Genomic DNA, 25,027 nt, shown 5'->3' with positions numbered 1-25,027 from the left:
AATGCTGTGGAAGCAAAAAACCTGGCCAGTGTGGCTCCTAAAATTTAAACTCATACCTCATTCCTTCCCGGGAAAGAGTTCATTTGGTAGTAAGTCTACCATAGCTCATTGTCGCCCTATCCTAGTGTCACTTACAAGAGAGATTTATTACTTCCTATGGCAACCCCAGAATACGTTCTGATAGCTTCATCATCCAGCCATAATAAATCTCTGTCTGCTCCAGCTTTCTGAGAGCCAGGCTTCCCATAAAAGGGTTATTTTTGGTTTAATCTGAGGTTTCTATGATAGAACATTGATCTGCTAAGTTGAATCTGTAGTTTGCAGTCCCTCCCACTATTGAATACATGCTGGCAAGATGACATTGAGCAGATATGGCTGGAAAGGCAAATAGTTTGCTTTCTCAGTCATATTTTTTAACAGCATAATGAACAACTAGCTACAGAATGGACAGTTTGTTACAAGTTGTTAGGAAGTATATAAAATATCAGCAGTCCACAATGCATTCTGTATGTCCTGCTAAATCACTGATAGAAAAATAAACCTAAAATGAAGTTCTTTTCTGTTTATTCAAGTGAATAATTTACTGACCTGAAAATAAATTGTTATGCATGTTAGAATATGGAGAACCAAAAAGGAATGGGCCAGACTGGATCGTCAACAGGCTAGGACTGTTTATTGTCAGTAAGGGGCACAAGCCTTCCCACTGGTTTGGAGGTTGTGTGAGGGACTGGGTTTGGGAAGCTGAGCTATGGTCTGTTAGGGGCTAAGGGCGGTGGTGTCCTCGGCCAGGGCCAGGGTGGAATGCTCAGTGTAGGGTGATGGGGACTTTTGGCCAGTCCTAGGTCTGACTAACCTGCCCGAGGTCAGGCATGTGGTCAAGCCTGTTCGTTGGCCAGGGGGAATACAGCAGGAGTCAATCATTCAGTGAATAGTTAATATAAGAACTTATGTTTACTTTAGGGCTTATACTTCGTGGACTCAAGTTCCTGTACATTCAGTTCTGGGAGGAAACTGACCAAACCGGTAATGCAAGAATTTTGTGTGTTCAAGGAAATATACATAGTAAAAGATCAGGTAAAGTAAGAAGTATTTGTGTGGTGCTAGTGGCTCACACTTATAATTCTAGCTACTCGGGGAATTGAATGGGTCCCAGAAGCTTTCCTGTGCTCCATCTCTCAAGTGATAGTTGAAGAAATTTTGGTAAGGATTGCCAATAGAAGATTTAAGTAATAACCCTAAAGGGGCGGAGAAACTTTCTTCAAGGGCCATGTGAATATATGCAGCATATTTTGTGACATTTGAGTATTTGTAGCATGTTTTGGGCCATACAAAATGAACAATTTACAGAGATAGCTGCGGGCAGTTAAGGCGAAGTATGTATATCTACCCATTCTCTACCAAATAGTTTAGGATACTTCCTCATTCATTGTCTTACCAAAGATATTTACTTTTATGTATTGTAGCATGACTCTTTTACCATTATCAAGCTTGTAAAGCTATTTCTACAGTGTTTCCTAGTCATACAATATAAAGAATTGTTCTGTGTTGACATTTGCAAAGCAACATTTCTGTCAGCTCTTATTTGGACTTACAAAACTGCAAAAGCTCTACTATTTGCCAGCTCTATGCCAGCTTTGTGGATGTAACTGAACAAACACACAACTCGCAATCTTTGGAAGTCAAGATAGCTAACAGTTACCCCACCCATTTAAATTACAGTTAAGGATCCCTGTGACTCCAAGGTCCAGAGTTGAAATCAGAAGCTGTTTGTGTTCCTTCTTTTGAAGGAAACCCTCCTCACTTTGCCCTTAACTACCTTTTCCTTGATTGCCTTACCACTTCCTCCTTTGTCACTTTTGTATTGATCTAGAACAGAAAGCTTGTGTGTGTGTGTTGGGGGGGGGGGGCTGTGGTGGTGGTTGTTTTCTTCAAACATTGTGCTAAGGCTGGTGCTGAATTCCTAGGCTCAAATAACCCTCCTACTTCATCTTCCTGAGTAGCTGGGATTACAGGTCTGTACCATGACCACCATGACAGTTCTTTTAGGTACCTATCTTCACACTGTTCTTATCTACCTCTACCACTTGTTAGACAAGATTTGTCAGGTTGTCCATAAAAGACTGGAAGCACATTTTAGTTGGGGGAAATGGGTTAACATGGCTTGTTCACGTTCTCTGTTTTAGTCTTAGAAATGAAGTGTGGAATTGTAAATCAGAAGGAAGCTCTTTAGCCCACACATGTGCACTCCAAGCAAGAACTATAATTAAAGAAGATAAAACTAGCTGTCTTACTAATGAAACTTGTGGTTGTAAAACTAAACAGGGAAATGACCAGTCAACAAGTCTTGACTATGCAGAGATGTATTTCCATATCTATACATTTCAGTGAGTTAGGGGATGTGTTAAGGTGAATCAGGGGACAGAGATCTTTAAAAATAAGAATATAAATTGTCTTTTTTTTTAATGCTTATCTGATACAACTGAAAGGAAATAGTTTTCCAAGTTTCTTCCTCCTCCTCCTCCCCCTCCTCCTCCCCTCCCCTCTTTCTCCTTCTCCTTCTCCTCCTCCTCTTGGTGTGTTCACAGATGCATTTACCACAACTCTTTGGCAAAAGTAGAACTTGGTGTGTAAGATGCTGCCAATCTATCTAGTGCCTGCAGTTAATATCACTGTCAGGAACTGAGACTATCAGAGGACTCTATAAAATTAAGAATAAATGAGAGCAAGTTACAAATATCATTGAAATAAATAGCAATTGGTTTTATTTCAGGCCTCAGAAAATGCTTGTAGTGTATTAAATTATTAACAGTGAAAATGACTATTGGTTTAAGAGCTATACATTTTGTTGTGGTTGTACTTGGGTTTGTTAGGCAGCCACTTAACCACTTGAATCATTCCCCCAGTTCCATACATATATTTTGGTGGTACTAGATTTAAACTCGGGGCCTTATGCTTGCTAGGCTCTCCCAGTTGATCTGCACCTCCAGTCTCTTAAATTACTAAATATTTTCACAGTTTTAAAGAAGTAACCTTGTAATTCTGGTTGCAAAGTTTAAGTAGCAAAAGAAAATAGTTACATCTTATTACATAGTATTTTAAAAAATTGTCTTCTCTAGGTGGTTTGATTATTCACTATTGAAAATAATGGTGGCATGAATAACCTCATACATTTATTCACTTTGGAAAACAGACATTGGGACAATGAAGAACAACATTTAACTATAAAAACAACTAGGAGCCAGAATGGAATAAGAACAGAAGCCTTAGCAAGGAAGCTGCGTAATGTGGTCTGTCCTTGTTAGCACAGAGAGGCTGGTCAGTAAGAGGCAGTGATTCAGACCAGCCTGTCCAGACAGCAAGTCTGAAAGTAAATGAGGAGAGCTTGTTGAATAAACAAGACTAGAGGCAAAAATAGAGTGGAACGGAGAGGAAAACTCCTTAGTATGTTTATAAAGTCATAGTGGAACTCAAGTAGGAACAGAACATTATTTCTAATGGATGAAGTCTACATTCTTCATCCATTCACACTTTTTTGAGGAAAATACATGTGAAAGATTTGATAAAAAAAAATTGGTGGCATAAGATTTTATGCTTGGAGGAATAGTAAATTCTTTACCCTAAGTGTAGACAGTTTGGGTATTATATTCCTAATAATTCTGAGATTTAATTCCTCAGTTTTAGTCATTGGATTGTAACACTGTTTTTGAAGTAGCAGTGATGGTCCATAAACATGTTGATGGTTGGAACTGGCCTACATGTAGGATTTCAGTGTGAATGTCATGGAATTGGTATATTAATGTGGATTAACAGTATGGCTTTTTTGGGGGGTGGTCAATCATGGGACTTGGACTTAGGACCTAGGCATTGTCCCTGAGCTCTTTTGCTCGAGGCTAGCACTCTATCACTTTGAACCACAGTGCCACTTCTGGTGGCTAATTGGAGATCAGAGTCTCACAGGTGGGGGTGGGGAGGGGGGTCCCTGCCAGGACTGGCTTTGAACTTCAACCCTCAGATCTCAGCTTCCCTCCACACTCAGATCTCAACTAGGATTATAAGAATTATAAGTATGAGCCACTGGTGCTCACAACAGTATGGATCCTGACTCAAGAAATTACTGTTTCATACCACAATTTTTTTTTTTGAGACAGGCTATGCCCACTCAACAAATCTTTATTGACTAGACTTATATAAAAAAAAAAACCCCATAAGAGTAAAAATAAACTAGCAAGGAATTTGAGAAGGGTAGGCTGGAGGAAATTCTAGGATGAATGTAACCTAGATTAGAAAGACAAAGACAGGTATATAAGTCAGAATGCCATGAGAGAACTTTTCAAGTGTAGGAGAGCAACGTAAGTAAATCATAGTGGGTATATATAAAATGAAATCCTGGAAAAATCAGAATATCAGAAAAACCCCAGAATTTTAAATGAATAAATTTAGTTCAACTCTATGAAGAATGTTATATAATTATTTAACATATAAACCAAACTAGACATTGATACCTCATGGCTGTATGGCTGTAATTCTAGCTAAAATCAGAAGGCTAAAAGCTGAGAATCCTAACTGGAAGCCAGCTTTGGTAGGAAGGTCAGTGAAATTCTTATCTCCAAATAACCAGTAAGCAGCTGGGAGAAGAGTTGTGACTCAAGTGGTAGATCATCAGTCTTGAGTAAAAAAGCTCTGAGACATCTCCCAGGCCTTAGTTCAGGCCCCAGTACCAATACAAAAAGTCTTTTGCCGACATCGCCCCATTTGTAAGGAAATGGAAAGACTTAAAAAAATCATATTAAGTGAAGTAAGCCAGACTCAGTGGTTTCCCTCATTTGTCAAAATCAGTAGAAACCTTGGGCTCTCCTAGCAGAGATTTACAATAGAACAAAACCTAGATACATAAGACCATATAGGATAACGCTAAATGAAAGGACCTCCAGGATATAGAAACAAAAGCCTTATAATGAGTGATTATGGTCCTTAATGTACTAAGCTATCTCTCATCTCTTTTGCTGTCCCTTGGTTACCTCATATTGTTCACCTGGTTATCTGATATATTGTATATATGCGTATTTGGTTATTTGAAGTCGGATAGGGAAGGGAGGAAGACAAGATGAGGGGTGGGGGTGGGGGGAGGGAAGTGGGCACTAAGACATGAGAAAGGGTATCAATATATGTGAAATAATGCATCTTATATCTGGTGAATATAATGTAACCCTTCTATTAATTACAATAAAATATATGAAAAAAGTCTTTTGAAAGCTAAAAAATGAGAAAAATAATATGATAACTAACATGAATTCACCAACTTACTTAACCTGGGTTGTTTTCTGCATACAGGTTCCCTTAAAATGTTAAGATCAAAACAAGTGACTTTTAGGATACAGAGGTTAGTTAACTCAGTGCAATTCTTTACTAAAGTTCCTTATAGTTTCAGGATTTAAGATCTGTATTTTATCCTGTATCAATGCATAAACAACACCTTCTAGCTGCTGTGGTATTTTAAATATAGAACCCACTAAGCTGGAGCAGCACCTCGGCCCTGAGTTTGAGCTTCAGTGTCCTTGTGCACACACATGCAAAAATACACATGTACACACATGCATACACACAGAACATGATAAATGAATGGGGGAAGTTATATAATACTGCATTAAAATGAAAGTAAGTGTATATACTGTAAGTTTGATTTCCAACAGGTAAAGTAAAATATATGCATGGAAAAAATAATAATAAGTCACTGTGTTCTCAGGGGTCATGCCTGGGAGTTGAATCTTTTTCTTCTGGTCTTGGGGTTGGACTGAGGGCCTACATGCTGTACCTGAGTCTCTTTGTGCTCAAAGCTAGCACTCTTCCACTTGAGTCACAGTACCAATAATGGCTTTTTTTTTTTTTGAGTCATTTATTGGAGATAAGAATTTCATGGGGATGTTTCTGCCCAGGCTGGCTTTGAACCATGATCCTCAGATCTCAGCTTCTTGATTAGGATTAACAGGCATGAGCTACTGGTACCTAGAAGACTTACTTTCTTTCTTTCTTTCTATCACAGTTTTTCTATATGGCATATGAATTATTTTGAATATGAGTTGACTTTTTTCCTTCTCAACCAAGAATCATCTTTAAATATACCAATGTTTGTTCACCCCCACAACACTTTCTGGCTCCTTAAACTTATTCTAGATAAATGATGAGCTCTACTAAATATAAAAATGGCATAAATATGATTTCACCCATGTTATTAAAATCATTATGTTTTTTTAAAGTTGGTTAGCACCTATAGTATAATAAAAGGGTTGAGGTATGTAATGTTTACTTTAAAATAAAGACTCAGTAAGCATAGTCTTTGTTTCATAATTGTTTTACATATTTAATAGAATGAGCTGAATTAGAAGTCCAATGAATCCCAACCATGAAACCTAAAAAGAAGCAGGATGTTTTTCATTGTTTTCAGGTACTTAGCAAACTACAGTCTTTCATTAACTTGGATTAATTTAGAGATATTAGAACATAATGTTTTTTGCACATCTTAAATTGAGAGACATGGTTAGGTTTCTTCCTTGTTCTTCAGACATGAGGAATAAATAGCTCCTTCTCAATGGAAAATTGTATTCAGTTTATCCTAGGGTGAAAAAAAGAATATGTGAACAAATAAGAAAATATTTTGCTTTTGGGACATACCTTTAATCTCAATCTCATTTTAATCTAAAATTTACTTAATCTCTCCTGTGGGATGGAATTCTATATAGTGAAGTGCAGTCTTCAAACCAGCAGCATCAGCAGTACTTGGGCACTAGTATGAACACAGACCCTCAGATCCCACCTTAGGCGTTAAAAACCAGAGGCTGAATTTTAAGAAGATATCCACATGATTTATAGATGCCTTCAAACTTTGTCGTGGGTAGATGACCTTTGGTTTTCTGTTTAGTTCAGTGGCAAAGAATAAGAAGGAAATGATAAATGTAAATGAAATTGTTAAAATGATGGTGGCAGAGGATACTTGGTAGTTCCAGCCAAAACATACTCTAGAACTACAACTGGATGATCATGGCTTTACATGTACACCCTGAGTTATATTATATGCATTAGAAAACTAGAAGAGCCCTATGATGATAATATTTGTTGAAGTAAAAAATAAAGCACAAGTGAATAGGAAAAAAGTTTTGATTAAAGTATCTAACTGAAGCATTCCTGAAAATACTGTGACCCACAGTAAATGTCTCTTTAAAATGTTAGTTCTAACATGTCTGTATACAACTTTTCATTATTCACACATTGAAGGCAGCAGATTTATTGCTTCCCCCCCAACAATGTTTGTATAATTAGTATCCCAAAGCATACACTTTTTACCCTACAAAACAATGGGTATATTGTTCAGCCTTGCTATGCCTTAGGTTCTGTTCTTGTAAAATTCATATGATTGTTTTAACGAATACATAGAAAAATATGTATTATATATGTTAATAATCTAGAATAAGAAATACTAGATAGTGTTCCCCATTATGATTCATATCCTGGTTAAGAACGCCCATTCTTGGCTTTTGTAAGCTTTTTTCTGTTCACTCAAGATCACCCACCAGTTGCGAGTTGATTTTCAGGACTTGTGCACACATCTGCACGACTCTAGATTATCTGGTTATTATGCTTCATGTCAAGATCTCCTCCTTCCTCACATCCTGCTACAAATGTTCTTGAAAAAATTTCTCCCTGCTTGGCACTGGTGGCTCACTGTTGTAATTTTTGCTACTTAGGATGCTGAGATCTGAGGATCAAGGCTCAAAGCCAGCCTGTGCACAAGTCTGTGAGACTTTGATCTTCAATTAATCACCAGAAAACCAGAAGTGGTGCTATGGCTCAAAGTGGTAGAGTGGTAGCTTTGAGCTGACGAGCTCAGGGACAACTCCCGGGCCCAGAGTTCAAGCCCCACAACCAACAACAACAACAAAATTTCTCTATGACAATGTAAAATGAACAGTGCTTTGTTCCAGAGTTTATGTTTGTTGAGGAATGATACATCCCCAGAATGGTGGCCTCTCACTCAAAATAAAATGAAACCAAGGGAGCCAAGCAAAGTACTTGTCTCTTCTTCCTTAATTCCTTCATCTCCCTTTGCTTACCTTCACGGGTAACATAGATCATCCATCTAGAACAAGGGACAGTGCAGGATTCTTCCCCTCAAAGGTTAACTATGTGCTAGAAAATCTTTTGTGGATAAGAAATAAAGGAAAAAGTCTGTATAAATCTGGGTATGACTTCTACTTTATTCATCGGGTACACTGGTTAGCTCAACTGTCACCATTTGACTTCCACAGCGATTTAATGTGGCTAACCCCAAAATAACCTAGGTAAAATGAATCCAAAGCATGTTGAATTTTGGTTGAGGTTTTAAAACAGAACATATACCACTGGTTTTTAAATTTCTGCAGTAATTTCAGGGCCTCCATTGAAATCAACAGCATAATGTCTTACTTCTCAGCCCTCCATGCCTTGAATAGTACTTGGCTTGTGGCAACAAAGTGTTTCTGCTTGGCAGTCCTTGCTTCAAGCCTCCCACAGGGAGATTCCTTTTAATGCTCCAAATCCCTTCCAGGGCCACTGTCAATATTTTCAAAAGAACGATGTTGTTATTAATATATTCTGGTTTTAGTACAAAGTAGTTCTAAGGTAGTGATTTTTTTTTCAGATTACTTGGGCAGGCATTTGTCTTAATCAAACCACTCAAAGTCTTCATGCATTTCATTGCATGCATTCAGTTATTCCCATTCAATCAAACAGTAACAATGCTCCTACATAAAATTCATTAAGCCAACTGATTCAAGAATCCTCTGAAAGCCAGAAACTAGAAGCTATTTAACCTCTCAATGAAGGAAGGAATAGCAACTCCTGAGGTCCTATATTTAAAATACCACAGCAGTTAGAAAGCATTGTTTTACAAGGATACAGGATAAAGTATAGATCTTGAATGCTGAAAATATAATTATAATAACTTGCATTGAGTTAACATCCATAGCCTAAAAGTCATTTGTTTTAATCTTTCAAGTCAGTCAACATTTTAAGAACTATAGAAAACTACAACCTAAGTTAAGTAGGTTGTTGAATTCAGGTTAATTATTGTTGTTTTTCTAGATTGTTATTATTTTTATTATTTTAACTCGCAAAAGCATTTTGTGTTAGCATTGGGGCTTGAACTCAGGGCCTGAATGCTGTCCTTTACCTTTTTTTTTTTTGGTCAGTTTTGGGGCTCGAACTCTGGGCCTGGGCGCTGTCCCTGAGCTCTTCAACTCAAGGCTAGTGTTCTACCACTTGAGCCACAGCACCACTTCCGGTTTTCTGATGGTTAATTGGAAATAAGATTCTCACGGACTTTCATGCCCCGGCCGGCTTTGAACCTTGATCCTCAGATCTCAGCCTCCTGAGTAAGTAGGAGTATAGGCACGAGCCACTGGCACCTGGCTGTCCCTTAGCTTTTCATAGGGCTGGAGCTCTATCACTGGAGCTGCAGCTCCATTTCTCAATTTTTGGCGATTACTTGGAAGTAAAAGCTTCATGGGTTTTCTATTAGCCTGGGCTGGTGACTTTGAACATTGATCCTTAAATTTCTGCCTCTTGAGTAGCTAGAATTACAGATGTGAGCCACTGGTGCTGGCTTTAGCTTGCACATTTTATTTTATTTTATGTTGCCAGTTCTGGGCTTGAGCTCAGGGCCTCAGCACTGTCCTTGGTATTTCTCAAGACTAGAGCTCTACCACTTGAGCCTCAGCACCACCTTCGGCTTTTTTCTATGTATGTGGTACAGAGGAATCGAACCCAGGTCCTCGTGCATGCTAGGCAAGCACTCTACCAGTTGGCCAAACTCCTGGCCCTAGCTTGCACATTTTAATGACAACTATCATAGATCAGGGGTGTACATTGGCATTGGTAATGACACCTTATACCTCTGCCCTAGTGAAATGTCATACTATTTATTTAATGACTAAGAACATAGTCTCTAGTTCAGACCAAAGTAGGAGTTCATTACTACTTCCATTTTGGGCAAGTGTGTGTTTGGGAAATTGTTGAGTTTCCTTCTTTTTAAATTGAGATCATAAATCTCTGTGTGTGTGTGTGTGTGTGTGTGTGTGTGTGTGTGTGTAAGGAAAACTCTTCAATCTCCTTCAATCAAAATCTTACAAAGTTGAACCTATTCTTTACATCCAACTTAAATTTTGCCCTGTCACTCAAGCCATTTTTATTTTCTGTTCTGTTTAGATAGAAAAGAGCTATTCCTCAGCCTCGAGCAATAGACTGTCCACAAACATTTATTAAACACATCCTGCACACCACACTCTACAGGAGACCAGAGGGGGAAAAACCACAGATTTGTTTCACACTATGGAAAGATCTAGTAGAGCTGAAAATCTGCAAGCAGTTACCATAGGGTAACTGTACTAGTCAAATTTAGTCACTGTACTAGTCAAATTTAGTCATAGCCAAATAGAGAAAATACTTGAACATAAATGCCAGCACTAAGAAATTCATTAAAAACTGTAAAGCCAATATAGTTATGCATGATATTTATTGCTAGAAAACCCAGTGAGGTTGCTGGTACAAAGCAGCACTACTTTTTATAGAAGACTGAAGAAAAAGCAGCATATTTCCATTGTGACACCTGCTTCTTTGCAGAGAAACGGAACTCCTTCATGTTGAGCCAGAAATCTCTATCTCTGTCCTCTTATTCCTCCAACCCCTTCTCCTCTAAAACCTTTTTAGGTATGTTTTCTATATATAGAAGTTACAAAACCGGCTGGGCACAGTGGCTCATGTCTGTAATCCTAGTTATTCAGGAAGCTGAGATCTGAGGATCTTGGTTTAAAGCCAGCCTGGACACTAAAGACCATGAGACTCTTATCTCCAATTAACCTTCAGAAAAGCGGAAGTGGTCCTGTGGCTCAAGGGTAAGATGGGACAACACCCAGGCCCAGGGATAGGGTGGCGGCCAGAGTCCAGAGTCCAAGCCCCACAACTGACATTAAAAAAGAAAAAAAATGACAAAACCATAATCTGTGCCAAATCAATGGAACTTAGCCTGGTTTCACAGCAAAGGCAAACTTAAAATTTAAACGTATTTTTATTTCTTTAAAAGCTGTCTGTGGACTTCAGTAATGAACATAAGACCTTGAAAAGCTAGTTTAGAGCCACATGTTCTATGCTTCCCTGTGTAAACATGTTCAGAGAGGACCAGGACAAACAAAATCTAAGTAATTTTAAGTTGTGTATGGTGACTCCTAAGCTCTAAAATTATCTTGACAGTATCAGTTGGTGTCTAGTAAATTTTTTTGCATATTCAGGTGTACAAAGCATCACTAAACAAAATAGCAAAAGCAAATAACACCGGGCACTGGTGGCTCACACCTGTAATCCTAGCTACTCAGGAGGCTGAGATCTGAGGATCAAGGCTCAAAGCCAGCCTGAGCACAAAAGGACCTGAGACTCTTCCCTCCAATTAACCACCTGAAAATTGCAAGTGGCACTGTGGCTCAATGTGGTAGAATGCTAGCCTTAAGCTGAAGAGCTCAGGGATAGTGCCTGGGTCCAGAGTTTGAGCCCCATGACTGACAAAAAATTAAAAAAAAATAGAAATTCAAATAAAACTAACATAGCAACATCTTGTATTTTCTAAATTAGTATTAAATAAATTAGTCTAAAATTAGGTTTGTAGTTCTTAAGATATATACAGACCCTAATGGATTTATTAGTATACTTTTAACATTCATTGCCAAAGAAAGTGTTGTATAAAGGGAAAGAAGCATGCTTCATTAATCAAATTTATGACTACTATAACCAGAATTTATAGTAGCCTGAAAAAACAGACACTATTTCAATATATTCAGAGATAGAAGGACATCACTGCTTTTACTGGATATGTTTGGGTGAAGGTATTAAAGAAGGTAAGGTATTCGATTTTCATAAAAGTGGTCTAGAAAGAAGTACAGACTTTCACTGAGACAGCTGCATCTTCTCAGAAAAACTGAGCTCCCTCACCTCTACTGTGTTCATTTCAGGAGGCAGCAAAATAACTAAGTGAAGCCTGGATGCCAGTACCTTACACCTGTATCCTAGCTGCTCAGGGGGTTAAAATTTGAGGAAAGAGATTCAAAGCCAGCCCTGGTAGACAAATTTGACAGCATCAGCCTTTACTGAAAAAAGCTAAACAAGAGTGACAGGCCCTCTTTGGTTAATCTCATATTGTTATAGTATCTGACTTTGTTATCTGGTATATATATATATATATATATATATATATATATATATATATATATATATATATTTGTTTATTTGAAATAGGAAGGGAAAAAGATGAGGGGAAGGGGTGGGGGAGGGAAGTGGGGACAAAAACATGAGAAGGGGTATCAATGTGTGAGAAATAATATACACCTTCTGTCTGGGGAATATAAATGTAACCCCTCTATACATTAAAATAAAAATTTTAAAAAGTGACAGGCCCTGAGTTCATCCCCAGTACCAGTACAAACACACACAACACACACACACACACACACACACAAAGACAATGTGTAGATATTGACAACCACAGTCCAAGGGATCTACTAGAGGAACTGTTGCTTAGTCTTCAATAAGCCTGAATGTGTAGGCAATGGTGCAGTAGAAGGTAAAAAAAAATGTTTCATATGCTGAAATTCAACAGGATTAACAAATGGATGGAGTCTATATAGAGTGTGAGGATTTGCCTTTTAAGAGTTTCCCCTAATCTAATATGTGAAAGGCATGCTATTTCTTGATATGGAGAAGGACTGTGGAAGAGCGATGTTTGGGAACAGAATTAGAGCTGTTTTGGGAATGTTAACTATGTGATGTCTATCAGATATCTAAGTGGAAAGCCAAGTAGGCTTTAGGAGCTTGAAAAAAGCAGAGACAGGAGATAACACATTTTGGAGCCATTATCACAATACAGATGGATCTGGCCACCTAAGGAATTTAGACAGAGTAAAGGGCCTGACTGAATCCTCCACATTTTAGAGGCTAGGAGGAGAGAGGGTCTTCCAAGAGCATGTAGAAAAGGTGGTTGAAAGAGGTAGGAAATGAAAACCAGGATAAAGTAGCATGGTTACCTAGAGGTCAACTTGGGGGAGTATTTTTCAGAGTATTGTGTTCAAGGCTACAGAGATGTGAATATGATAGAAGAAATCACTGATTTTGACTTTCAAGAACAAAGTTATTTGTAATCTGGAAAAGAACTGTTTTCCTGAACTCAAGGACATAAAAGATGAATTGCAATAGATGAAGGAAGAAATGGATCATAAAGAGGCGAAGTCAACGATTCAAGTATACTTAAGAGTCAACGTCTATAAATAGCTGCTATAGGAGCTACTCAAGTCTCTCCAAGTTTGATGCACAATACTGTGTATGTAATATAGAGTGTCTTCTAGGAAGAAGTATTATAGCTGCTATCAGGCATTCCAAAGAGGAGTGTGTTAGCAAAAACCTGTCACAGCGAAAGGTTGAACTAGAAGGTCCAATAGCTTCTAGTACTCTAAGACAAGCTGAAAGAAAGTTGTACTATCTTTGTGTACAGGGTTTGTGTATGCGGTTTATAGCCTGAAAGAGGAAAAGAGAAGTTTATATTTCATTTTTTTTCCCCATTAAGATAGCTATTTCAAAGGATCTGTTTTCAGCATTGAGAGTTTTCTAGGCTAAAATAATGTTTGAGTGCCCTCTGGTGGATATTATAAAAATCCACATTTGAAAAAGATTGCTTAGAAAAATGATGCATTTCCTGCTCAGGCTGTTTCACAATCAAATGTATTAGCTAAGAAACATACAACACATCACATGAGTAAGATACAACACATAATTTTTTAAAAACTAGGCAAAATAGTATATGTAGACTTGGTTTCATGACAGAAATTTAGTAGCTCATTCTTCCTTTACTCATAGGGAGAAAATAGACTACAACTTTCCCTGTGGTTCAAGTGGTAGAGTGCCTTGAGCTGAAGAGCTCAGGGTCAGCGCCCAGGCCCAGAGTTCAAGCCCCATGATGACTGACCTTAAAAAAGAAAAAAAAAAATAAAAAGACACAAAAGGTGTTTTGCTGGCTGGGCATACAAATATATTATGCTTTGAACTCAGGACTTCATGTTTGTTAGGTAGGCATTCTATTTTTTAAGCCTCTTTCTTTCTTTTTCTAATAGGGTGTCATATTTTTGCCAGGTCTAGACCTCAATCCTCTAATTTATGCCTTCCATGTAGCTGGTATGACAGGTACATGCTGCCATTCCCAACTTATCAGCTGAAATGTGGTCTTGCTAAATTTTGCCCAAGCTGCTTCCTGAATAATTGCAATTACAGGTATGAGCCCATGCAGCAGGCTAAACTTGCTAGGCATTACACAGAACATTATGATGTAGTTCATTTTTCTTTGACTGCAATTGCTTATTTAGACACATGCAAAACAATTATGGAATACAGAATTTCTTAATAATTCATTTTTTATTTTGATAATTATGGTTTTTATTTTTTTGTTCAGTGGTGTGGCTTGAACTCAGGGTCTGGTTTGCTATCGCTGAGCTCTTTTCCTCAAGGATAGCACTTTACCACTTTGAGCCATAGCTCCATTTCTGGTTTTTGAGTGGTCAATTGTAGATAAGAGTTTCACTGGCATTTTTCTGCCCCGGCTTGCTTCAAACCATGATCATTAGATCTCAGTCTCCTGAGTAGTTATGATTACATGCGCAAGTCATGGATACCTGATATAGTTTTTTAATACATAATCACTCTATGTCCAAATAGACAATTCTAAATTTATTTCACAAATAAGCTTAATTTGTCATTGAGATTACCTGCAGGTGGATTTTTAATGTGGCACTCATCTCTCTTAATATAAAGTTCTTCTTCCAGTACTTCTTTAATTCTCTTATGTGGCTCACAATATAAAAATTTCTTCCCTGTAAAAGCATTAACAAAATAGGTTTCTCATTTCTCCCTAATCCTCTGGTCATTATACTTACTTGAATGTGTTTTGAAGATGTGAATGAAGGTTACATTGCAGAATGACAGACTTAGGACTCAAAAGGCTGCTTCAATACATATAAGAAAGTGTGAAAATCTATAGGATAGTATTGATATAGATTCAATAGCTTGTACTTAGTATCAACCATATCAAAACCTAAACAGGGGAAAATAAACTAAGGATGTCACAAACTGTGTTTGTCTTCTGGCTTAATATAATTCAACGAAACAGTTTTACTATCAAGTATTCCTATCAAGAGTTTATAGTCCCACCACATATATAATCAGATCATACCTAAAATACTGTGTTAAATGATTTAACTGAGTAATGTTAGAGAAGTTACATTAGACAGTGAGAGCACTACAAATGAAATTAAAGGTTGAATTTGTTCTGTATTGAATTTGGGGGTGCTCAAATAGTCATGCTTGTATGAGAAAAGTCCACAGTTCATGAATGTTAGAGCAGACATCTGTGCACAGGGAGTAGATGATGAAGACTTTTACAATGAATAGACATATGTGAAAATTGATACTTAGTCTACATAGCTGAGCCATAAAAGGAGGATCTTTGGGAAGCAGAGGCAAAAATCTTTGTATTCTTTTCTTCTGAGTCTATGCTACTGAACACTTGCATTTCTGTATTAATTCATTACTCCTTTCCTTGCAACTTTCCCAGTGTTTGACATGGGGCAAACCTCAATATATGAGTCATAAAATATACATTTTACTTTTGGATGAGTTATTTCAGTTCAAGACTAACGAACCTCTAGACAGTAGCATTTTAGGGCAAAAGCTGCAGGATAGAATTTTAGGCAAGAGCAAGGACTCATTATCTACAAGATTTTAATTGCTTTGAGGCTTGTACATGTGGTATGGTAATCACACTGGGGCTAAAGCTGCAGAGGAAAGAGGCACCTTTCATCAAGAGGCATTGATTCTGAGTGATGAGTTCTGAGGTGGGGGAAGGGTGTCCTTGTTGGGAAGTGGGGGCTCTCCTGGGGTACAAATACTGAGAGCTTCTGCCAAGTGCTCCCTCCTGGGGCTGCCCAGGGCAGAGGGAGCCTTCCAACTCCTAGGTACCTCCCCAGAGAGACAATCAAGGAGGCACTGTGAAGAGCTGGAAATTTCTTATGTCCTTTTTGGCTCTATTATTTTCCTGCTCAGATGTATGGCGTGCAAGAGGCTATGAAATATCTGTAAATTTATGAAGCAACTGTGACCTGGCTAGGGTTTGAGTTATAACCAAGTCAGATTTACCTAGTATTAAACTAAATAAATTTTAAAATAATATTGTTTGTGTGTTTGTCAGGTTTGGGATAAAACAGCAGTGGGTTCAAAGGTGGCCAACAATAAAGAGATGTGATAATTTATGGCAGTTTGAGATGGGAGTTAAGTGTTTTTAAGTTTTTCAGCACTTCTTTTCCTCTGGTGTTTACACCAATTTACTGATCAGTAAAATTGGTAAATTTGAAAAATGATCCACCTGTTTCTGTGTGCACGTTTATTCATTCACGTACACACATACGCATCTGTATATTTGTGTGTGTGAATATACACAAATGTGAGCTTGTGGGCATACATTAATGCCAACACTTCTACCTTTATCAATACAGCAGCCCCATATCCCGCTCTTGTCCAAACCTAGCTAGGCTTTCAGTAGACCCTCCCCTACATCTCCAATCCCTCCCACGAAAATCTCCCGCAGTCTGTGGCAGACGGCTCGACTCACACGGCTTGTGGGGTTCCTGGGAGCCGTTGGACTCCCCACATGTCCAGCATTCCAGCCCTGCAGGTTGCCTACACTGCTCTCTGTGGCTGCCCGCTTCAGGTACTGTCACAGCTTCGGTCATTACTGTGGCCTCTTGAAGCCTCATGCTGCTTGGGTTTTTGGGAGCCTTAGGACAACAGGCCTTCTCAGCTCTGCAGGCAGCCAGGGAACTTGATGCACCTCTCGTTGCCATAGCGACGAGAAAGCTCTTCACCTAGCAGCTCTGGGAACTTCCCCAAGGTCCCAGGTGGGACGTCCTTCTAGCCAAAGATGCTGCAGTTAAGGACTGTTATTGGTCAAGGTCACTTCCCATTCATCTTTAGTTTGGGTGAAAGACGTCCCATTAACCTTTAGTTTGTTTCTTATGTTTCTGACAGGCATTACATGAGGAGCAGCATGGATTTTTTTTTTTTTTTTTTTGCCAGTCCTGGGCTTGAGCTCAGGGCCTGAGCACTGTCCTTGGACTTTCTCAAGGCTAGAGCTCTACCACTTGAGCCTCAGCACCACTTCCGGCTTTTTTCTATGTATGTGGTACCAAGGAATTGAACCTGGGTCTTAGTGCATGCTAGGCAAGCACTTTAACCACTAGGCCAAACTCCCAGCCCCGAAGCATGGAATTTTATATGGGATAGAAAATCTAATTAACAAATTTATGGTCCATGAATAATATATATTTTTATCTGTGGATATGTGGCATACACATTTAAAATGTAGGTATGTCATCAAATACAAAGACATCTACTGAACCTTTACAGCCATTTGCTTTTAATAATTCACGTCTTCAAAGTCTACATACATGGACTACATGAAATAGTACTAAAAAAAAAGGATTACTGTGTGTGTTTTTGTGCATCATGGGGCTTGAAGTGGCCTGGGTGCTGTCCCTGAACTCTTCAGCTCAAGGCTACCACCCTACCCTTGGGCCTGAACTTTGTCCTCAGCTTTTCAGCACAAGACTACCGCACTACCCTTGAGTCAAGCCCCACTTCCCAGTTTTCTAGATGTTAACTGGAGATAAGAGTCTCAGGCCCTTATGTGCCAGGGCTGGCTTTGAACCTTGATCCTCAGATCTCAGCTTCCTGAGATTATAGGCGCGAGCCATTTCGCCCATCTTGGTTTTAATTATAAACTGGTGGCTGGTCTATCTTCCTGTTTCCCCACTTTGTTCTAGTTAATATGTCAGCTTCATTGCAATTTTATTTAGAAATGAAATAAAAACTGAAGAAAATCAGGATGTGTGGCTGTCATCTCCACCAATACACTGAAATCAGAATTATCTAAAGAATTAACTCATCAGCTGGGCACTGGTGGCTCACACCTACAATCTTAGCTACTCAGGAGACTCAGGAGGCTGAGATCTGAGGATTGTGGTTCAGCCAGACCACTCACTTAAGTGTCCAAGACACTCTTTTTTTTTTTGCAGTCCTGGGGCTGGAATTCTTAGTCTACCACTAGACCAAACTCCTGTCCTCACCAGCATTTTTGAGTGCTAAGGCCTAAAAACAAGGAGCCACGTATCAATATATATATATTTTAAAATCAGAAATATGGAGGCTTCTTTGGGTGTAAAGTTAAATGCAAAGCTTACTTAAAATCATGGATGCAGGGCCAGGAGTTTGGTCTAGTAGTAGAGTGCTTGCCTAGCATGCAGGAAGACCCTGGATTGATTCCGTGGTACCATATACACAGAAAAAACTGGAAGTGGTGCTGTGGCTCAAGTGGTAGCCTTGAGAAAGCCCAAGGACAGTTCTCAGGCCCTGAGTTCAAGTCCAGGACTGGCAAAAAAAAAAAAACCAACAAGAAACCGTGAATGCAGTCCATGAAGCAACCTTATTCAAGCAATCTCATTGAATAGATAGGGTCCTATTCTACCCTCATTTGTTTTCCAGTAGTATCTGTCATTTGTATCTCTTCTTTGTGCCAAGTTAAACAGAAAGCAGTATTTCGTATTTTGATAATTTTTTTTGCATCAGAGATATTGATATTGATTCTCTGAAACTGAAGCATATCCTAGCAACAGATCACAAAATAAATCAAGTTCTCCTAAGTTCTTGAGATTGTTTGTCACAATTATTCAGTTCTTTTATTATTGTTTAGCTTTTGGTTTTTGAAATAATAGCTTGTCCTAACAAAAAGAAACCATCACTCTGATTTAGTCTACCATGATTGACTCATATGGGTTGGCTCAAGAGACAAACTGAAATTGACATTTAAAATGCATATTGAAGAAAGGTTTACCTTTCCTTGCAGTGTTAGTTTCAGTGCTGAGAGGATAGGCATAGACCTTTTGGGAATAGTCACAGAGTGGCCAAATAGACAATGGAAAACTGCATCAAAAAGCTAGGATGAGTAGGCATTGAATAAATGTGCAGCAGGGATAAATATGCTCAACAAAGTTATACACAGTTACAAAAAAATTCATGTCTTTTTTGTGTAAAAACATTTATTTTTCTTGAATATTTTTACTATACTTATACATTAGTCTACTTTCTAAGCAACTTAGAGTTCCCTTGTAACAACCACTCTCTCACTGACAAGTCCTTATGCCTTGTCATTTTGCCTTTGCAAGAGTTTGAGTAAATGAGAATTCTGGAAAACTAACCTTTCTTGAAACTCTAGTCTATGAGCAATGTTTAACCTAGCATGAACTGGTAGTTAAGACCAGTTGGAAAGCTATTATCTCCTAGACCAAGGTATAGTGGTATAGTTGTTTGTATGTCTAAATGGTCATATTAACTTACTGTAAGAGTAAGAACCATGGAGGTTGACCAGGACTGTTTACAAGACTGAATGGATTATATTAAGGAAAATACACTATCACATTCATGGATTAAACTCACATTCATGGATTAAACACCCACTGAAATGCTTTCCTGAAAATGTTCTAAAAACCCAACATTCAGGTCTTTTTCTTTTTTAAACTTGTGAACATTCAAATTACTAATATTTAGCTTTTCTGAAAGCTAATTGGCTATGATAATATAAAGAAGATAGATAACTGCATAAGTACCTTTAAATTTTAAAGTCTGAATTATTTTGTCTGATATAAATATATGCCAATACACTAAATATTCAAAGACCTAATATACAGAATATATTAAAATAGGCTTTTTTTTCCAGATCAGCATCAGAAATATCTTCAGGTTTTGTATTATTCATTTCAACAGATAAGTTAAAATTCTTTTTCTTTTCTTTTTTTTTTTTTTTTGGCCATTCCTGGGGCTTGAACTCAGGGCCTGAGCACTGTCATTGGGCTTTCTCAAGTGGTAGTGTTCTACCACTTGAGTACCACTTCTGGCTTTGTCTGTGTATGTAGTACCGAGGAATGGAACCCAGAGCTTCATGCATACTAGGCAGGAACTCTACCCCTAGGCCACACCCCTGACCCCTTAAAATTATTTTGAATTAAAAAAAATCACAAACTCTGCACAAATCATTGAAGATGTATCCAACAACTCTGAATACATTTTGACATCAGAATCAGGCAATTCATTTGGACGAATACTAAGAGAACCCATGAATTTTTAACAGTATGACATGGATGTCTATTCGTCTTGTGAAAATATTTTGTACCTGACACAAAGAATGTACTGGCATTTTTGAAATTTAAGAAAATTATCAGAACGCTTAAGATTTAGGAGAAGAATTTGTACAGCCTTCCACAACTTCAAAGAGGTAGTGATAAATACTGGTCCTTCTGGCAATATCAAATGCAGTTTCTTCCAAGTTGTTCTTCAGACTTGGTTTGATATAGCGGTTCATCAGAAGGAGTTCCAGAGTATCTTTGCTATCTCTATTCCCAGCAGCAAGATGCAGGGGGGTCAAGAGGCCTTTTGTTTGGGCATTGATATCTGCATCATGCTGAAGTAAGAAAGAAGCCACTCTGGTATTATTCCACTTACAAGCGCTGTGCAGGGGTGTCCAGCCATCCACAGTTACTGCATGAACATCTGCCCCTTGAGCCACCAACTCATGGACAATATCTAAGTGTCCACTGTAGGCTGCCCGATGAAGAGGGGTATACTCATCGTCATCCCTAGTGTTCACGTGAGTGGCCTTTTCGGAAAGTAGTCTACGTACTGTAGTAAGCTGAGAATGAAAGATACAGAATGAAAGATATACATATATACACACATACATGAAAATTAAACTGTCCTGCGTCTTTAAATTCATGTAAAAACAAACCAAACCCCTGAAATTTGTTAGCAGATGAATTTAAAATAAAAACATTTAAGATTTCTATATTTGAAGAGGGAAAATAATAATGGAAATGTGTTATACTGTTATTTTTGAATATGATTATCTAAATATCAATCTATATATTTATTTATGGTTCATGTAAGGCCAATTTTCCAAAGCTTTGGCCAGTGAGAAACAGTACAGATTATAACCATATTTAATAATTTGCACATTTCATCTGTAAAAAAGACTGATTCATGTTTTATGCAAAGATTATTATACCAATATACATGGCATATAAAAGTTATAAAAGTGAAACTTCTCTTAAGAGAAGAATAAAATGAGGATGAGAAGAAAATTCAGTGCTCATTTTCTTTTAAACACAACTTAGGAAACATGTTATCATTGGCAGAGTGTTTGCCTAGCATGCATGAAGACCTGGGTTCAATTCCTCAGTACCATATACAGAGAAAAAAGCCGGAAGTGGTTCTGTGGCTGAAGTGGTAGAGCTGTAGCCTTGAGAAAGCCCAAGGATGGTACTCAGGCCCTGAGTTCAAGCTCCAGGACAGGCAAAACAAAAAAGAAAGAAAGAAAGAAAGTTGTTATCATTTGGCTCAAGTGGTAGAGTGATAGCCTTGAGCTGAGGAGCTCAGAGAGAGGACTCAGGCCCAGAGTTCAAGCCCCATGACTGACCAAAAAAAAAAAAAAGAAACATTTTATAACAAAGTGGTTTTTAGTTTGGTCTATAAACCTCTATGTATTTTAGGGGACATTAAAGACATACAAAATGTAAAAGTGCTTTTATTTTCCTTGTAGGGATATGTGAAGACTAAATAAAATAACATAGAAGGCATCTGGTATACCTGGTACTTGGTGTTGACATCCTACCTCCCCCACACCCAGCCCTGGGACTTGAACTCAGGACTCAGGCTCTGTGCTCAAGGCGAGTGTTCCACCACTTGAGCCACAGCAGCTCTTTTGGCTTTTTCTCTTTATATGGTGCTGCGGAATTGAACTCTGGGCTTCATGTATTGCTAAGCAAGCACATTGCTTCATTTGACTCTCATTAACTTGTATAGACAGGCAAATACTGTGATGGCAACTTTAAAGGCAAGGCACTAGAGGTTCAGAAATTATGTAAGCCTAAATATATGGCACAAAAGGAGGTTGGGGAAAAGATATTCCAGCTACAAACCCAATGGTTTTCCTACTATGTAATGGTCCTTGCTTTAAAAGAAAAAGTTTTTACCCGATTATTTTCGGCAGCCCAAAGAAGCAATTTGCTTGGATCCTTCTCCATTTTTTTTTCTTGCAATTGATACCACTCTTCACTTTTTTCATCTTGTTCTTCATCTTCATCAGAATTGCCTAACCAGAGACTTTGAGTACCAGTGGGAATGAGGTGCCCATGTGTTTTCAACAGTTCAAGCTGGTTAAAATGGTCAGAAAAATCCTGTGAATTTTCTACATCTATTTTTTCACCATGATTTATTTTCTCTTTTTCCATTTTTACAATTCTAAATAAAAAAACATTTTATATGCGAAGGTAGATTTCTGGAGATGAATTACGTATGCTTTATTTTGTTCATCAATATCTGAAAACACAAACAAAAAAATATTTTAGCCAAATGGTAATACAGGCTTAATCTTCAGAGTATATAACAGTCTTGCACATACAGAATATTTAAGTTCTGGTGGTTTTGTCAAGATAGTCATACCGGAATCTATGGAGGTAAGTATGTCTGATCCTTGTGGTCCAACTCTTTTGCCAGCTCTTTATTTTTTCACTGTTAATGGTTTAGATATGATGGTTTTATGTTGAAAGCGATAAATGTTTGAAAGTATAACAATAAGTAGAGGTACATTCACTATTTTTTTTTTTTTTTTTTTTTTTTGCCAGTCATGGGCTTGAGCTCAGGGCCTGAGCACTGTCCTTGGACTTTTTCAAGGGTAGAGCTCTATCACTTGAGCCTCAGCACCATTTCTGGCTTTTTTTTTATGTATGTGGTACCGAGGAATCAAACCCAGGTTTTTATGCATGCTAGGCAAGCACTCTACTACTAGGTCAAACTCCTGGCCCAGTTTTTATGATTTATTAGGTTCATTTTTTAGGATTGTGAAAAGTAAGATATTCCTTAGAAGTATGTCTGCCCTAATCTCTCATTAATGCAAATGTCTGTATCATAACAACTATAATATTCCATTTCTACTTTATAATTTCATAGTGGGGAAAATTCACCACTTTGACAAGTAATACTATGTATTGACAAACATCATTCTTTGTTGTTTTGTTTTGAAATGGTTTTGGCTTTTACTCCCTCCTTTACTCAACAAATATGAACATAATACTTGGGCACTCATAGATAAATTAACAATGCCTTGAAGCAGTTAATAGGGGTGACTGCAAAGACATGATAAATACTATGATTGGATGAAGGATGAACCAAGGTTATACAGAAGGGTCATATTTCACCCATTTCTAAGGAATTAAGGAAGGCTTCCTGAAGGAAGTGTTGTTTGTTTTCATAGGCTGCTATATTACTTTATAAACCAGTATCCACATAATTTAAGTCATTCTAATAATACTGTTTCTCGGTTTCTTAACTTTATGTGTTGAAATTTTTTTTTTGTCATTTGTGGGGCTTGAACTCGGCTTGGGTGCTGTTCCTGAGCATCCTTTTGGTCAGGGTAGCGCTCTAACACTTTAGTCACAGCATCACTTGCAGTTTCTGAGTGGTTAAATGGAGATGAGATCTGAGTCTCACCGGGACTTTTCTGCCTAAAATGGCTTTGAATTTTTTATTCTCCTTATTCCACATCCCAAATAACAGATTACGACATACTCCACCACTCCTGGCATAATGCTACAGATATTTCTTAGTACCTGTTGTGTACAGGTAACAGATAAATATAAATGGTGCCTATCGTTAAGCATCTTAACGTTAATCTTTTAAACACAAAATTAATGGTTAAACAAGACAAAATATAGTACTATTTAAAAGACAAAGCAAAGAGATCTAACTGGAAGCATCAAGAAAGAATGAGAGATGGTTTTTTTTTTTTTTACCAGTCTTGAGGCTTGAACTCAGGGCCTGAGCACTTTCCTTGGGCTTTTCTCAAGTCTAGGGCTCTACAAACTGAGCCACAGTACCAGTTCCATGCTTTTTCTATGAATGTGGAACTGAGGAATCGAACCCGGGTCTTTGTGCATGCTAGGCAAGCACTGTACCAGGAGCCCAAACTCCCGGACCACTTTTGCTTTTATTATCACACAGTTTCCCGAAATGATCAGACATCAATAAACACGTAAGAGATATTAACGAGCAATGTGAGGCTCGCTTGCAATTCTGTAAGACATGGTAACATTAGAGCACAAATGCACTCCCTCCAACATGCCTTTCCTTGATATAAATTCTGGATGTAATCTTCCAGACACGATAGCAAAAACCAAACCAAGAACACAGCTGTCACGATTCTCGCTGACGATGTTCCATCTGGGAGTGACAGTGCACGGTCTACTCTGTGCCCCATTTCACAGGCGGGGGCGCCGAGCTCCGGATGGGTAAACAGGGCTGGACGAAGGGGAGCGGGGCCTCCCGACTCGGGTCGACAGCACGCACAGGGCGCTCACCCGGAGCGACGCCGGGCGAGGGAGGGAGTGTAACCGCGGGGGGGGGGGGGTGAGCATGCTGGACGGGGCGCGGACGCACTACCTTACTTTCGACACCACCCTCACAATACAGAAGGTCCGAGCGTGTGACCGGCGGGCGTGTGACCGGCGGGGCCCCGCGGGCGCCGGCGAGCGCTCACCGGCCCCGGAGCCGCGGCCTTCCGAGGAGCTCGCAGCGAAGCAGACGAGTGCGTCCTACCCGGGCCCGTGGACGGGGCCCGACCTCCGGCGCTCGTCGGGGGTCCGCGGACCGACGCTCCCGGGAAGCCAGGTCCGGGACGGCCTGGGCGTCCGCCGCGGAGACTCTCCGGCCCGCGCTGCGGACTCGTTTCCGGGTTCGTCCCCGCGCGGCCCACGATTGGCTCCGCACTCGCCGCCCACGTGCGTGCAGGCACGTGGGGCTTACGCATCGACCC

General features: G+C 38.9%; 2 protein-coding genes across 5 annotated transcripts; both read right to left on the bottom strand.

Moving 5' to 3' along the window:
* Positions 1–6,333: 6,333 nt before the first annotated feature.
* On the bottom strand, positions 6,334–17,097 carry C27H11orf97 (chromosome 27 C11orf97 homolog). Of its 2 annotated transcripts, XM_090319769.1 has the most exons (4): positions 16,724–17,095; positions 14,826–14,930; positions 8,458–8,583; positions 6,334–6,610 (listed from the first exon to the last, which is right to left on the bottom strand). In XM_090319769.1, the coding sequence occupies exons 1-4, from the start codon at positions 16,953–16,955 to the stop codon at positions 6,606–6,608; spliced, it is 468 nt and encodes a 155-aa protein (XP_090175895.1). In that variant the 5' UTR covers positions 16,956–17,095; the 3' UTR covers positions 6,334–6,605. The 2 variants fall into 2 exon arrangements, with proteins under 2 accessions (XP_090175895.1, XP_090175894.1); XM_090319768.1 differs by lacking the exon at positions 6,334–6,610 and having other exon boundaries at positions 8,237–8,583; positions 16,724–17,097.
* Positions 17,098–18,810: 1,713 nt separating this feature from the next.
* Positions 18,811–24,963, bottom strand: Ankrd49 (ankyrin repeat domain 49). 3 transcript variants are annotated; one of them, XM_090319195.1, is made up of 3 exons: positions 24,752–24,963; positions 22,191–22,536; positions 18,811–20,851 (listed from the first exon to the last, which is right to left on the bottom strand). In XM_090319195.1, the coding sequence occupies exons 2-3, from the start codon at positions 22,446–22,448 to the stop codon at positions 20,390–20,392; spliced, it is 720 nt and encodes a 239-aa protein (XP_090175321.1). In that variant the 5' UTR covers positions 22,449–22,536; positions 24,752–24,963; the 3' UTR covers positions 18,811–20,389. The 3 variants fall into 3 exon arrangements, with proteins under 3 accessions (XP_090175321.1, XP_090175322.1, XP_090175324.1); XM_090319196.1 differs by lacking the exon at positions 24,752–24,963 and adding an exon at positions 24,660–24,709; XM_090319198.1 differs by lacking the exon at positions 24,752–24,963 and adding an exon at positions 24,655–24,689.
* Positions 24,964–25,027: the final 64 nt, after the last annotated feature.

This window comes from Megascapheus bottae, chromosome 27 (genome assembly GCF_031878675.1).
Source record: "Megascapheus bottae isolate mThoBot1 chromosome 27, mThoBot2.hap1, whole genome shotgun sequence".
NCBI lineage: Eukaryota > Metazoa > Chordata > Mammalia > Rodentia > Geomyidae > Megascapheus > Megascapheus bottae.
The sequence above is the reverse complement of the archived record's forward strand: the minus strand, read 5'-3'. Positions and strand labels throughout refer to the sequence as shown.